The sequence below is a fragment of the Podarcis pityusensis genome (genome assembly GCF_964106645.2).
Source record: "Podarcis pityusensis genome assembly, chromosome: 11".
Taxonomy (NCBI): domain Eukaryota; kingdom Metazoa; phylum Chordata; class Lepidosauria; order Squamata; family Lacertidae; genus Podarcis; species Podarcis pityusensis.
The window spans coordinates 30,966,056-30,982,411 of record NC_138036.1 but is presented as its reverse complement, the minus strand read 5'-3'; the positions used below and the strand labels follow the sequence as shown (position 1 = coordinate 30,982,411).

The 16,356-nt window shown below is 43.3% G+C and overlaps 1 protein-coding gene across 3 annotated transcripts in view; it reads right to left on the bottom strand.

Annotated features, from left to right (window-relative positions):
- The window catches only part of RASGRF2 (Ras protein specific guanine nucleotide releasing factor 2), an 86,295-nt gene extending 71,693 nt beyond the window's left edge, over positions 1–14,602 (bottom strand). For 2 of the 3 annotated variants that reach the window (XM_080972342.1, XM_080972343.1), the window contains exon 1: positions 8,770–9,905. In XM_080972342.1, the coding sequence (XP_080828468.1) occupies positions 8,770–9,054 (285 nt within the window). In that variant the 5' untranslated portion in view covers positions 9,055–9,905. Of the gene's footprint in view, positions 1–8,769; positions 9,906–13,724 lie in introns of those variants that run through there. The other variant, XM_080972344.1, reaches the window with a different exon arrangement.
- Between the last annotated feature and the right edge of the window lie 1,754 nt (positions 14,603–16,356).

Sequence of the window (16,356 nt, the reverse complement as noted above, 5' to 3'; positions counted from 1 at the left end):
AGAAAAGGCCACAACTTTATTGATTACAGCAAGTGAAAAGGTATTGGCTTAGGCATTGGATCATGTCAGTTGACTCCACCCACTCGGAGAGGGGTGAGTCTAAAAGGGGGGGTTATTCACCAGTAGGTGGAACCTGCTGATGCTAATCCAACTATAAGCTCTCCCTGATGTCACCGAGGGTCGTGCCATGGCCCCCCGCCGCACAGGCATCAGACAGAATACACGACCGCCAGATTCCTTTAACGGGAATACCCAAAATTGAAGGCGTAGGCGATGGCCACACCTAGCCCTTCCACACACCACAAACACATTATTCCAATGCCTAACCTACCCACCAATACCACGAAGGTTGTGACAATTGCTACGAGGTAGGCGAAAAAACCACAAAGCCTAATGCCAAATGGAAAAATTCCTACCAGGCCCCCTGGACAACCAACCTAAGGTCCATAGCAAGGCCAAGAGAAAAACTAAAACCCTGAGCTATAAGGGAGTGGAGGGTGGGTGACTCGCGACGGGACGGCGAAAAGTGAGGCCACGTGGCTGGCGCAGCAGCAAGTTAAGCTGCCGTTCACGCCCCTTCCAAGGCACCTGGTTGGGCGCTTGCCCGTGGGCGTGGTGCGCCAGCCAGGTGAGTGGGTGGCAGGGGGCTAACGCCCCCTGCTTGAGGCAGAGATCGGCTCCCACCCACAACCCCTCCCCTCTTTGCAGGAGGAGAGTCTTTCTGAAAACATGCCCTAAGTACAGAAGGTCCAAGTCTCAATCTATAGTATCTCCACATAAAGAGAGTACCTGCAACAATATTAATCAGCCAAAGGCCTGGTTGGAGAAGAATGGCATCTAAAAATATATAATGAAGGTGCCATGTGAACTTCTCTGGGGAGAGCATGCCACAAATGGGGAGCCAATACAGATGAGGGGGCCCCCTGGACCTCCTGTGAAGGAGGCACGTGAAAAATGACCAATGTTGATGAATGCAGAGTCCGGAATGGTTTATATAGGAAGAAGAAGTCCTTCAGGGATTGCGGTCCTTAAAGTGTAAATGGTATTTATTATTAATGTTCTTTGTATTTCCTCCCATTTATCTTCTAAGGAACTTAGGGTAACAATAATTATTTGCCCTCCTTGCCCCTTTATCCTCAAAAACTGTGATGTAGCAGAAGCTAGGAAAGAGAGTGACTACCTAGCATGCTTTATGGATGTACAAGGATCTGAATCCAGCTCTCCCCTGAGACAACATGTCAACCACTGCAACAAATTGGCATTATTCTGCCTGGCAAATTCTAGCCTACGCATCTCCTACTTAGTTTTCTGCAAAAAATAAACTAATTAGGAGTTGCTTATTATGAAAGAGAGAGCAACATTTGAGTGACTGGAATGATCTTATAGCTCAACTGTAATAAAGTTACATGAATTAGCTTGCAAATGAGCTGTGTCCATTGCCAAGTGGTCTAGCAATCTCAGCTCAGCAATTTACTTTAATTGCCCATAACACTGTTTAGAAAACCACAATGAAGGTTACACTTACCAAAACACAGGGAAAAAAGGAAAGCTAAGATTTCAAAGAACGAAGTAAGTTTGTGGGGATGATTAAATGCCTTCATGCAAACCTATTAGAGATGGTTCTGTTTTGTTTTTACAATCTAGCTGCATAAAATTTTTGTTAAATAAACAAAAATGAATGTAGTCCACGTCATACTGATCAAACCTAAACATTCCAGGATAAAGTTAACAGTATGTGCAATCCATTAATGCACGAGACTATGATAATCAGATGATAGATATGTAGTGAAATTTAGTCCAAGAAAGTGAGGCACAAACTCAACATCTCCTAACATCATGTATGAAATTGGGCTTTTCCTGATATGTGGCTTCTCCACCTGTTTCTTAGATGTCATGATCTTACTGTTTATTGTATTCTGCCTTTCCCCTCAAGGTGTACAGAAAGAAGTATACATATATTCCAAGATAAATAAAACCTGATACCAGTTTTGTGACTGTATAAAGAAAGGTTTTTCAAAGTCTTCTTTGGTCAAAAGGCAGAACAGCCAGAAGTGAAGAAATCAGAATTACAGAGCTGGGGATAAAACTACACATTAAGACTCTTTTCCATTCCCTCCCCATCTTTCTTATATAAATATTTCTTCTATCAGACAAAACTGGGGTGGGTGGGTGGGTAGGTGATGTTTTAGTCCTTTCCCCTCCCCAGCTGTTTCACTGTTCAAAATTGCCCCTTCTTAACCTACTTTTCTTCCCAAACTATATGAGGGTCTGTATAGTTTATCCCTCATGAATAATGCACATGGGGAGGGGCAATTTTTAGTAGATGAAATTCTAGAAAGGAAATATCTCCTCTTTCCCACCACCCTCTGCTCAACCTGAAGCCTCCTCTAGTGCCTTCATACCTGCATAGAGTCCTGTTCTGCATGGCTGGGCTGCCCATGAAGCAAGCCACCTCACAAGGCCAAATCCTGCAGGGCAGTGCCCCTATAGGGGCCTCACCCACCCCTGCCACTGCAAGGGTTGTGTGGCTGCAGTGATTGCTCACTGAGAGATCTTGCGTCCCCAGTAAGCAAGGTTTGGGCAGGGTGGTGTTGGCATCTCAGGTGGTTTTGCCTCAGGCAGTGAAATGGTACGGGTCACCTCTGCTGCTCTGAAAGGAGATCAGTCTGTGCGGTTCAGACTACAAATTGCCACCAAGCAAGACAGCAGGTGCACAGTGGAAGGTTTACAGAGCAACAGTGATCAGATATGCATGCAACTGAATGTCTTTCCTTACATCATTACAATTTCCTGAACGCCAACAAACTGAAATTGTTTTGCATTAGAGCTTTTAAAAAACCCCAGAGATTTGTTTATTTAGCAACTAATTAAGTTATTTACCTGTTGCCTTACAGCAAAGCTTCAAGGACAAAGGCAATTGTTTTACAAGACAAAAGACCGTTAATAAGGTCCACACTGTTTCCTTTCCATTTTAATTCTGCTATTGGTCCTTTAAATTATTATAAAAACACACTTATGCCATTACTTGTTCTGGCCTATAGCCAAGGTAGCTGCCACTAAGCTGCAAAGTAGAGAACACAGCATTAGGGAAAGAACATTTGCTTTAATATGACTAAATGTTGTGCATCCTTCATAGTTTCATTGTTTGGGAGTAATTTTGAGATTGCTTATCAAAAAGCTCTCTCAGTTCACCGCACCTATTGGGCCACAATGCTGGACACCAGCTTGATAAGCCTCCCTCCTTCCCTCCCCCAGGCCTTCCAATTTTCATTTGCAATGTTTGCAGCAGCACAAACATAAAAACCATTAGGTCTATGAAGAACAAGCTCCTACAGCTAAAAAGGGATAAAGGGCAAAAGGTCCCCCCCCCACACACACTTCTCTTCCAGGGATGAAAGGATCTGCTTCATCGTGCTTCCAATTTTTTCCAGTCATAAGTTCAGTTGTGAATGTTTTTGCAGTAATTTGAAAATTCTTCAACATTTTAGTGTGAATTTCTCCTAATTTCTAATTTTGTTCTGCAGTTTTGACTAATGTACATATTCTTGCAATCAAACTTTACTAATATAATATAATGCATTTTAATGCCATTTCCACAAATGTATTCATTTTATACAAAAACAAAAACAAACCCAGAAGAATAGTTTCAGTTAAAAAGCAACACGCCCCTAATGAATTGCCTTAATCTGAGTCTAGGAATCTGTGGCCCTTCAAGTGTTGTTGGACTCCAACTCCCATCAACCGCAGGCAACATAGGCAATAGCCAGGGATCAACAGAGTTGTAGTCCAACAAAATACAAGGGGAAATGGGGTCCCCATCCTTCTCTTTTCTCATTCAGAAACATTAAACAATTTTAGTCAGAGGACTTGATATTCTCGCTGTTACAAAAATACATAAAATGTTTGTTTTTTTCCGGTACAATCAATGAACCATAGGGGTTATATTTTTCTGTCTTTAAATAATGCCTACTGCCTAGAAGCCAATGTAAAGATTTGAAATTCACTTAGAGATCCTCTGAAGAAGTGAAACTCAGTGCTAACTCCTTTAGGAACCAACTTACAGTGCTGCTTTAAATTTCTTGGTTGGCAGCATTGGTTGGCTGCACTGATTGCTTTCTTACGCTGTCTGGAAATACATATCTTAATAAAAATATTATTGCAACCGAAGGCAAAAATATGATTGTGATGTGAGGCTGCAATTACCTGCACACCTGCACAAGAGTAATTCCAATTGTGCGAGTTGGACTCAACTACCAATAAAATTTGTATAGGCCTGCACTGTATGTTTGTGCTTATGAGAGCATATCTAGGAAGTAAGTGGGATGCAAATTGCAGCTCTGATGGTAGTTTCTAATCCTTTCTTTTTCAATGTATTACAGCTACACATGTTTTCGATCTCAAACATCATATAAAATAAATTCTGAAAGAGGAATAAACTATTAAGAAAGGAAGAAATAAGTATGCAGCTGTGCCCACCCTCATCTTCACTGCCTGTTTAGGGCATTTGATGACACCACTAAAATGCCAATGTTAAGTAGTTAGTGTACTAGTAGCTGGTACACACATCTCATGGTGCTTTGTTGTCATTCAGTTTCCAGACAGCAACTTGCACCGGGGGGAACAAATGTTTGTACATCACAATGCGATTTTGCCTCTCTCACCCTACAGCTTTCAGTGATGGAAGCAATAATTTACTTATCTATTTTAAAAGCCCTACGTTAAATAGTTCAAACTGAGACTGGTAAAAGGGAGGTACACACAAACACACACACACACACACACAGACACATGTTATGCAATTAATCTGATATTCTAATTATTCTATAAAGAAGCAAATATGCCTATCTACTCCACAAAGATATACTTTACTGATGTTTGCTAATTTAGTAAATTGGTTTACTAATTCAAATGGAACTTTACTTAATTTCAATAGAAACGACTTATTGCAGAGCCTTGTGGCTAGTAAATTGATTGTGGCATAAGCTTTTGTGGACTACAGTCAAATGTGTGAATTATTACTTAATGTTTATTACATTTATATCCCACCTTTCGTCCAAGGAGCTCAAGGAAGCATAGTATGGTTCTCCCCTGTTCATTTTATCCTCACATCAACCCTGTGAGGTAGGTTAGGATGAAAGGCAGTGACAAGCCCAATGTTGCAGCAGACCTATGGGCCAATGAGGACCCTCCATGGATCCAGACAGCCTGGTTATTGTGCAAGCATCCTAATCTGTGATACGCACAAGATGCAGAAGCAGAACTACAGCAAAAGTCAGTAGACCGCTTTTGGTGCCAGCACGATGCCATGAATTGTGGTTTCAAACCAGTATAGGGACTGTTCCAAATCATACATCATCCCAGAATGCAGAATGGGGACAAAGAGTTGGTCTCCAAAGCTGTAATCCTATGCACACTTAAATGTAAGCAAGCTCCACCAGCCTCACTGGATTTATTTCTGGGTAAACATGCATAAAACTGCCTGGCAAGACTAGTTATAGAGAAATGCATTCCATTTAAATCCATGGGACTTATTTCTAATGAATCACAATTCGGATTAAGATGTAGAACAAATTTATCTTTTAGTAATGTTTCGGTACTACCTTATTTCCTAAGCAAAAGCAGAACACATTAAGAGCATGTAAAAGGTTTGTTCTGTCTGAGAAAGAAGGAAAGCCATCTCCCTCTCTGCATTGGCTGTCCCAATGTGCAAGCATTAACGCCTAAAATTAGATATAATTTTACTTGTGGGTGTAGACTGGCAGCTCACTAAAATGAAGTATGCACCACTGAAGGATTTATTATTTTTTTGTTAGATCCTGCTAGCTGAATCTGGAATCATTATGCCCAACACAGTTACAAAAGTAGAAAAACAAATACCCCAGTTCAAAGAACATTCACTTGAAGGTCCACTTGATTTCAGTGGAACTTCCAATAAGTGCACTTATACGATTGCTGCTTAATCACATGTCAAACCAGGCAAGATGCTTTACCAATGTAGCTCTCCTAGAAGGATTTGTTTTTTCATTACTGTTTAAATTGATGGGAAGATTTTTGAAGCTGTTCAACATTTTATTCTCATCTTGTAAAAAAACAAAGAAGTTGAAAGCTTACATTTCAAGGTTTTTCTCTTTTTTGTTTGTTTGTTTGTTTGTTTGTTTGTTTTTGGAGAAAAGCACTTCCAAAGCGACTGACACCTGTTTGATTACAGATGTCAGAAACAGGTGAGCCAATACCTACCAGGTGCAAATCTAACTCCTGATTGTAACAATGCAATAATAACAAGGCCAATAAATTCCAGAGGGATATAGCAATGTTAGGCTGTTGAAGCAAATACAACAAAAAGAAGCAACTTTTGAAAATTCTTTTTAACATTATTGTTATTATATACTTGTTTATACCCTACTTTTACCCTGACAGGGACTCAAGATAGCTTACAGATAAAATAAGAACAGCTTTACCAAAACTCTGTAAACAGGATTGTTTAGTCTACATCCAATGCGTTCCCACCACTGGTTTGGTCATGTGGTGTACACAAGACATTAGCCACAATGCATATCTAACCTGCTGTTTCTTATGCAAGACTGCATTTTGATGTGTTTCCCCCCACCCCCAAACCAACTTCAACCCCAACTGTGAAAAGGAAAGACCTAGCTGCTGTTTAAGCCAATAATGTGTACACAGCCTAAGAAGCCTGGATCAAATATCTGTTCCATTAGTACTGCCTCTTCATATTATTTTGCAACACATATCACACGTATCTGGGTAATATAATTTGTCCTCATTTTGTACGTTTATCAAGAAAGGAGTCCATAGCAATTTACAACATAATTCAGTAACCAAGTTCCACCACTCAACTTTACAGAGCCATCTGTAGGTCTAGAATATCCCTGCTTCCAGATGCCAATTGAAAAAATACATTTGCACATCCATTACTGAACTTTAAGACTACCGATTCTATCTCCAAATGTCTAGAAACTAAAACCAGTGCTAATCCCTGACTTTCTTGTGGCTCCTATCCTACTGTAATGACTAGAATCTTCGAATCCTTGTATTCAGAGGCTGTACTGCCTCTCCTAAGTATTACTGCTCAAGTCTTTGGGTCTATATATGATTGTGTAAGCAGCTGGAGAATTTGGACCTTCAGTTCACATATACAATTTATATTAGAGTTACGTTTAAAGAAACTAAAGTAAAACAAGTTTTACTTGCAATGTGTACCGAATTAGACCCATTTAGTTTAGCTTATGAGTAGATTTTATAAGTTAGCATATAAACGGTTTTGTAAAAAAACACACAAAACTCTTGTTTTACTGGGTCTTTTGTTTTATTCAGGATTAAGGTGCTCAGAAGCACCAGAACTAGCTGTTGCCAAGCCATAAACTGAATATTTAAAGGTTTATATATTCCAACTACCATATTTCATAAAATCGCTCTCTAAGCAATCAAAAAAACCCAGCTTGTTTAGGATAATTCCAGACGGTGTGTTTTTTCCAAGAAGTGGGTACCACAGGCTATATTTGCTCATCATCAACAAAAAATCATATATAAGGCACAATACTTTATACTGTAAGAACAAAACAGGATAGTATTTCAAATCCTTTCTAATGTATATGAAGGTATGCTTGCTGAACTTCTAATCACCACTTCCCCCTGTCCTGTAGTGTCATTTTGCTCTCTCATGGAGAAATACTAGCGAGAAAAAATATTAGAAGTAATGAACCCATCAGTACCACTGTGGCTTCTTACAAATTCTCCAAAGCAGCTAAGGATGGGTATAGTTACTATTCCTTGATATCTTAAATCCAGGAACTCATTTGAGCAGCATCTGGGTCTGTTTTTATCAAGACTCTGCCCTAGAAAGGTACCAATAGCAAAAATAATAAAGAACAAGATGGTTCAAAATACGTTTGGAGTGTATTGAACTGCAGCTTATAATAATAATAATAATACACATGTGTCCACACACATCTAGGATGGCAGAAGGGCAGGGCTGGAGCAGCTCAACCATACAGGTAGACTACCGTAATTAGCTAAGTGGAGCAACATACTATCCCTCATGCCAGCTCCCCCTTATTATTACACCTAGAGCCGAGCAATTACTGAAAATGCATTCCTATGGCATACAGGGTCGAAATTCCCCCATGCCTCCCAAACTTGGGGAAGGGCTGGCAAGTGCAATTTCCACTTAGTCGGAAGCCCAAAATCTTGTAGAAATTGACCACCTCTTTAAAAAAAGAAGGCAAAATGGCAACATCGTGTTGATGACGGCTGGATTGCCGACACCACAGACGAAGTTACCCAGACAAAACCCATCCCATCCCTTATTGCACACCCGGGTCGATGTGCAGAATGGCATCCTCACCTGTATCCCCACAGGACACACACAGAAGAGGCAAAGGGGATGGCGCACACCAGCCCTAGCCTAGGGACCTCGGAACTTGCACGCTTGGGGACCAGCGGCTTACAAAGGGGGCAGCCCCACGGAGGTCTCCCTCCCTCCTCTCCACACGCTTCATCGACGGACACCGGCCCGTTCAGAACTTCCGCCACAGCGTGCCGTCCATAGCCGACTCAGCCTCAGCTTGCCCCATTCAGTGCCCTTCCCGGGGTCCAGGCAACCCCCCGCCCCCCCGCCCGCCCGGAGGAGCCGCTACCTTTGGCGGCGCTCTGAAAGGCGACGCCGGAGAGAAAAGCGCGCGAAGGAAGCCGAAGGTGTGGGAGCGGAGGACGCCCCATCGGACGGGGCTCGGGCGGGGCAAGGGCAGCTACCTGCTTGTCCAGCGCGACCTCCTTGGCGCTGACGGCGGAGGCGCCCTTGGGGGCCGGCGCCCTCTCGCAGGTGCAGCCTTCCAGCATGTACATGCCGGCGGGCCGGGCGCTCTGCTCGCTCTCGAAGTAGAAGAGCACGTTCTGGTAGAGCGCGAACCACTTGTCGTGCCAGCGGCTCGTCTCCGCCGTCTTCTTGCTCAGGTAGCCGCGCTTGGTGCCCTCCTTGCGAGCCAGCACGGCCAGGTACAGGGCGTGCCCCTCGTTGTAGCGCACGCTCTTCTGCATGTTGCCTCCACCCGCCGCCGGGTCCCGGGCGCCTCCTGGTCAACCTTCCCCTCAGAGCGAGCCCGGCGTCGAGCAGCAGCCCAAGCGTCTCATGGTGAGCGCGGCTTCTCTCGACGGCCGAGGCGGGGCGGGGCAACCCGAGCCAGCCGCGCTCCGTCGTGGCGCGCCAATGAGGACCCTCGCGCCGGCGCTGCTGCTTCAGGTGGTGCAGCCACCACCGCCGCCTTCTTCCCGGGCGCTATTGCTCCTCCACTTCGACCCTGAGCTGCTGCCGCTTCCTCGGTCTGTCCCTGCGCATCCCTCGCTGCTGGCGAAGGACTCTCCCTCACGCGCCTTTCGCCCAGGGGGAAAAAAGTTCTGCGAGGCGCGCTTTTTCGCGGGCTTCTTCCCAGCACGAGCTGGCTCCCCGGCTCCTTCTTGCTCCTCTTCCTGCTGCTGTTCCAGCCCCCCTCCCCGCCCCAAACTCCGCCAGGAGCCAGAAGGGGAAATATCACGTGGGAGATCAGCTGTAATCGGCTTTGAGACCAATTTAAAGAGCAAAGTCGCCGCCGCTGCCGCTGCCAGAGCGCACGACCCCTCCCTGGGACTGCGCGCTTCCGCCTCGCTCCCTCTCTCGCTGCGCGAACGGAGCTGAGCTCCCGCTCTCTCTCTCTCTCTCCTCCCCCACCGCCTCCAGGGGGTTTATCTCCAGCCAGTCGAGCTGGCCGAAGGGAGCGTGAAAAAAGGAAGCCGAGAGGAGTAAGACAGGCACAGATTTCCACGGCTGGAGAGAGGGAGACTGCAGCGTCCACGACTCTGATACAGCCGCGAAACAAACAAACACAAAATAACGCTGGGCGAAGTTAAGTGGACGGCTCTCTAGCGTTGCTTTCTGGACGGAGAGATTAGCATGGAGCGATCATAAAATGCCTTCAGATACGCGCAGGGAACGCGGCAGGGCTTAGCAAACGTTCAGCTTCAGAACCCCTTTCGAGTGCCAAGGTTCAGGCCTGGTGTCGAGCATGCAAATAATAATATTTTCCACACCCAGCTCATAAAGGCCGTCTACTTTTCCTTCTTAACAGGAGTCCTTTGTTTTAGAATTGACATCACTATGTAGTAGCTGGAAGTGGTCACCAGGGAATTTGGGACAAGGTGTTTCCAGTGCGCTGATGATACCCAGCTCCGTTTCTCCTTGTCATCTGAGTAAGATGAAAGAGTGCAGAGGCCTGGAACATAGCAAGCTGCCTTCCTCATTCAGAGTCAGTGGCTTAGCATTGTTTGCACGAACAGGCTTGCAGCTCTCCAGGGATTTAGGCAGGAATCTTTCCCTGCCTTACCTGGGGACACCAGGAATTGAACATGGGACCTTTTGCATGCAGAGTATGTTTTTCAGTGTTGAGTTACATCCCTTCAAGTGGCTGTAGGCAATAAGGGACAGACAACCTAGGCAGTGCCTGCTGATATTTGCAGTGTTGAGCGAAGTCTGAAATAGAATCCTGCTTGTAGAACAAACTGCCCTTGGAGGTTCAGCTGACACTAACATTATTTAGCTTTAGATGTCAGCAAAATACCTGGATTTTTCTTCAATCCTTTTAACAATGAGGATCTCGTCTGTATGTGAGGAAATTGACAGATTGCTGATATTTTACTGTGTTTCATGTTTATTGTTCTAAGTATTTATTGTTGTAACCCACCCTGGTGTCTTGTGATGCAGGGCAGGGTACAAGTTTTTAAAATAAATATAGAGCAGGCACAAATTAAACAACTGAAGCTATTTTTCCTGGCTTGGAAATGTAGTAGCAGGAGAAGCTTCTGGCTAGCGTCCAGTGTTTTCAAGCTTGTTACGCAGTTGTTGAAAACACTAGAGCCCTGCCAGAAAAAAGGGCAGCCTTTCTGTGCCCACACACAGTTTGGAAGGATAAGAAGTCAAGGTGTAACTTTCAGGTAGGCATTAACCTCTTGACCCCTATTCTCTCCGTATAGTTCCTTTCCTCGACTCTGCTAGTAGCCAGAAAGGGAAGTTAAACATTACAATAAGAAATTTATTCTGAATATGCTTTCCCTACACTCACACTCCCCTACCCCTGCTTCTCAGGATGTTTGTATTAGTTCATTTTCCACCTAAACACAACATCACCTAAACACAACACATTTTCCACCTAAACGCAAAAGCTTAGATGCCTGTGTTCTTCTAAATTTAAATACGAGCTGCTTGATTAAAGAAATATCAGTCTATTGGCCCATAAGTTTAAGACTAAAACCCTATTACTTTAGTCATTTACTTCAGACATTTGCTCATAGGTATGTCTCATTTACTTTTGGGTAGGATTTACTTTTGGGTAGGCAGGATTGCACCGTTAATCACTTTATTAATTCATCAATTAGATTTGTATGTGCATGACCATTCTGCAGTCATTTGGACGTTTTTATCATTCCCCTAGATGATTGTAGAGTGATTTATAGTGCTCAGATGAACTTGATCCTGGTGAGATTTTTAAAAAGTAACCATCCTCTACTATTTATACAAAAGCAGGTTATTGCAATTATTAATTTGCTTTGAGCAGCCAGCTGAGCTAAAAATCAGACTCAGTGAAAGTAAGGCTGACATATTCTTGCTGCAATAGCAGCTCAGCTGCAAGGTCACTCAAACTTGCAAGATATCTCCCACAAGATCAAACAAATTGGCAAAATCCGAATTGACCAGCTGTTCCAGCTGTTTGCCATTAGAATCTCTGCAGCATTGACATCCCTCTGCACTAATCACCATAAAGGATTGCCAGCTACAATAAAACCATAGCTGCATTTTATAAGTAAGCAGGATATACCAACTGAGTTATAACAACAGGTTTCTATTAATTTAATTCTTTTTCTGTATACACAATGGTATAATTTCACATTTGTGAATCTTCTTTTTCAGCTTAACATATCACAAAACCCTCTCTGTAAAATCTCTCACAGTTCAGTCAATTGTGTATGTGGATGGGGGCACAATACCGATAAGATGGCTTATGTTGGGATATAATGACCATGTAGTCTAAATACTTAAAATCTTATTTTATGAGTGTTTTCCAGCTATTTTTTAAAAAGTTATTTCAAATTGGTGCATTTCCTAATGATACAAATTTCAAAAAACAACAACAACCTGGTATTCAAAATATTTTTTACAGTAAGAAGGGGTAAAAATTAATCAGCATGTCAAGCACAAAGATTTCTGGTACACTGAAATTGATGTAAAATCATGCTTGGTGTACTCCCACTCTATGCCTAAGTGTCCTGATCCAGCCAGGATGGTGCACAAGGAGCTTCCTTTGTCCTTTTTGAACTAGAAGATGCATGTGCATGTAGATGCCAGTGTCACATTTCCACTACAAAACTATAGTGTTTTAGTAATTAGTTTGTGGTAGCTACAGATATTTCCCGTTCCCACCTTAATTTTGGTTTGCTATGAAATTGCACTTAGAGGCTACATGTAGTTTAATCGTTTAGTCGTGTCCGACTCTTCGTGACTTCATGGACCAGAGCACACCAGGCACGCCTGTCTTCTACCGCCTCCCGCAGTTTGGTCAAACTCATGCTGGTAGCTTCGAGAACACTATCCAACCATCTCGTCCTCTGTCATCCACTTCTCCTTGTGCCCTCAATCTCTCCCAACATCAGGGTGTTTTCCAGGGAGTTCTCTCTTCTCATGAGATGGCCAAAGTATTGGAGCCTCAGCTTCAGGATCTGTCCTTCCAGTGAGCACTCAGGGTTTATTTCCTTAAGAATGGATAGGTTTGATCTTCTTGCAGTCCATGGGACTCTCAAGAGTCTCCTCCAGCACCATAATTCAAAAGCATCAATTCTTCGGCGATCAGCCTTCTTTATGGTCCAGCTCTCACTTCCATGTAGTATTTATTCTTGTATCCTATACAGTGGTACCTTGGGTTACAGACGCTTCAGGTTACAGACTCCGCTAACCCAGAAATAGTACCTCAGGTTAAGAACTTTACTTCAGGATGAGAACAGAAATTGTGTGGCCCAGTGGCAGGAGGCGGCCCCATTAGCTAAAGTGGTACCTCAGGTTAAGGACAGTTTCAGAACGGGACCTCCAGAACGAATTAAGTTCTTAGCCCAAGGTACCACTGTATTTCCAGTAAACGGAGTTCATAGATCCATTACTTGCAGATGAATTCTACTCCTGTTTTACGAGCATACTATGTTGTATTGACTCTTACATGACCCTGAAAAGTGCTATTGAGCCTGCCTTGTGCTTTTTTTGTAGAATTGAAAGGCACCTCAGAGGTCAACTAGTACAGCCGCCTCCAGATGCAGGAAACCCTGTATCTACTTAAAAATGTCTAATGAAGGACTCTTCTTCATTGGAAAATTTTAAGCAGAGATTGGGTCACTATCTGTCATGGATACCTTAGTTGAGATTCCTCATTGCAGGGGGTAGGACTACATGACCCTTGGGGTCCCTTCCAACTCTACAATTCTATGAAAGGATACTCTTATCTTCCAATAAAGTATGTTCCATTGTTGAACAGCTTGTACCACCAGGGCATTCTTCCCAATGTTTTGTCAAAATGCCCTTCCTCCTGATCTTTAAATTTGAACCCAATAGTCGGAGTCCTACTTTAGAGCAACAGGTCCATATATTTGTGACAGCCCTTTAGATATTTGAAGATGGCTATCATATATTAACTTACCCAACTCCTGGGTAGGTTCCTATGTTCCTATCTTCATCAATAGGCACATCAAAGGTCTTGCCATTGTGTGTTTCCCAAAGAACATTTGGGAAGAAAGTTCAGATTCACTCTCCATGATGGAAAAGATACTGGTACATCATGATGGAGATTGCATAATTCTAAGAACACCCAGATAATTCTCCAACATGAGTCAACTGAGATGTTCTGATAGGAGAACTCAACAAGCAAAATGTTTGGCATTGCTAACTGTATCAAAAGGAACTTGGTAACTACGGCAACAAAATTAGCACTAAAGCAACATGTTATATCAGGGTGGAATTTCACCACTAATAGTTTATATTCAGCTTGAATGTTGCCCAAGAGCAGACATTCAGAGCATCTGCATCACTAAGAAATAGTGTTCAAAAATTTAGAAAGGCTCTCTTTAGCACTATACTCTGAAACCATGTTCTAGGCAATTTTACTTCATTAGAAAGGAAAAGCACACAGACCTGTTGTCAACTGATACAGCCAGCATTATACAGAAAAGGCAAGAAAGCGTTGTAGATGCATTGCCGATGCACAACACCCCGTGAGACAAATACAGATGAATTCTGTTAGAAAGCCTGAAAACAGCTGCTACATAAGTTTGAAAATCATTTCAATAGAAACAGGGTTCATAAACCAGATGTAGCTATCATTCCCTATAGTCCCCTGAATATAAACATTTAATCTGTTATGCAGTTCAGAACCTCTCCAAAATATAGTAGGGAACTATTTTCCACTGGCTTATATGGCTTGTGAAAAGTTATGTATTTTCCTGGTATAATCCACTTCAAACTAACCCTATTTTAAGCTTAAGTGTGACTTCACTGAGAGGCAGTCAACTAAATAATTGGTGAATAATGATTGTAAAGATCTCTGGAAGGCCTTACTTTAGATAAGAATATAGGATCAGTACAATTCTGGATTTAATTCAAAACTACTATATTGATCTATTTTCTATGTACTATTGTATTTGAAATCCTATTCAGTGTCCCTGAATAGCAGTGCTAGTAGTATTACTACTGCTATTCCTTGACTTTCAAAGTTTTACTTAAAAAAAGAAACACCATGAAGATTGCTTCACCAAGTGAGCTTGTGGCTTCGTTCTCATGTAACACTAAATCATAGTTTGAACTGGGGAAACACTCTGGTCTCTACTATCTTGTGGGGAGAAAAGTCACTGGCAGGTTGCATCCCCTGCCTTCTAGGATGAATATCTTGTCAAAAATAAGACCAACCTAGCCCCACACATCTGCCAGAGGATGAGAATGAGGAGCTGCAGGTAGCTCACTCCCCCCACACCCTGCCACATTTCGCTCCAACTCCACTTGCCCTTGGGCTTCAGGAGTGAGAGGAAGCCTTTGCCACAACACAGAGGAGCAAGGATTGCTGGGTCAGTTTCAGCATCTCTATACAGTGGTACCTCTGGTTACGTACTTAATTCATTCCAGAGGTCTGTTCTTAACCTGAAACTGTTCTTAACCTGAAGCACCACTTTAGCTAATGGGGCCTCCTGCTGCTGCCGCACTGCTGCAGTGCGATTTCTGTTCTCATCCTGAAGCAAAGTTCTTAACCTGAGGTACTATTTCTGGGTTAGGGGAGTCTGTAACCTGAAGCGTATGTAACCCGAGGTACCACTGTACAAGCAAGACAAGCAGCAAGATCCACATGGATATAAATGCCTTCTTTTTTTGCAGTTTATGATTTTGTTCTGGCATTGTCAAACTGATCTCCCTCCTGCACTATTCACCTCAACCCCCTTTTCCTTGTGTCTTCACTTTCTAGTTTATAAGCCTCAGGCCAGTGCCTGTCTGTTTTTCTCTTTTTTTGACGTGAGCTGCTTAGGGAGACAATCTTTGCCTGGAAAGCAAGATAGTAAATAAACAGCTTAGTGTTACATATTGTTGCACGCTACCCCACTCTCTGAGCAGTGTGAGATTCCAGGAGTTCCAGGCACTTACTCAGGGTTCATGTTTCCTTCGGAATGAGGTACAGTGAAGACTGTCGTGTCTTTATGGCAAATGGTTTATTCACACATATATACAATTTGAGTCTACGATGGAGGGGTTCACAGCATTAACACTCCAAGAAGGTATTGCTTCCCCCAAAGCCACAGCCTTCAAGGACACAGAGAAGGATCAGCATTCAAGGACACAGAGAAGACGACACTGATGAGAACCATCTTCAGCCATCTTAAGCAGAGCTTCCAGCAGTAGATGCTGGTAAGAATGCTTGTAGTTCCTGGCCCTACCTTGGTGTTTCCTGCTTGTCTTGGCCACCTGATCATCGGATTCTCTGACCCCTGGTCCGTTTGACCACATGGATTGCAGTTTACTCGACTCTAGGACTGGACCCAACTTCGGATGCCGACTCTGCGTTCAGGCAAGTACACATCAGAGAGTCTTAAGGTTGGCTGGCCTCCCACTCCACTAAGCTCTGCATGTTTTTGCTCAGCAATGAGATTACGGTAGTGGGGACCCCAGGCTTCTGTTTCTGACCCCTGGGACTTTCACCAGCCCATAACTTCTTCCTTGCCACACTCCTTAGCAGACCTGTTTGGGGCCCTCCTTCGGTGCTTTTGCCTGGCTGGAATGCATCCTTGAACCCT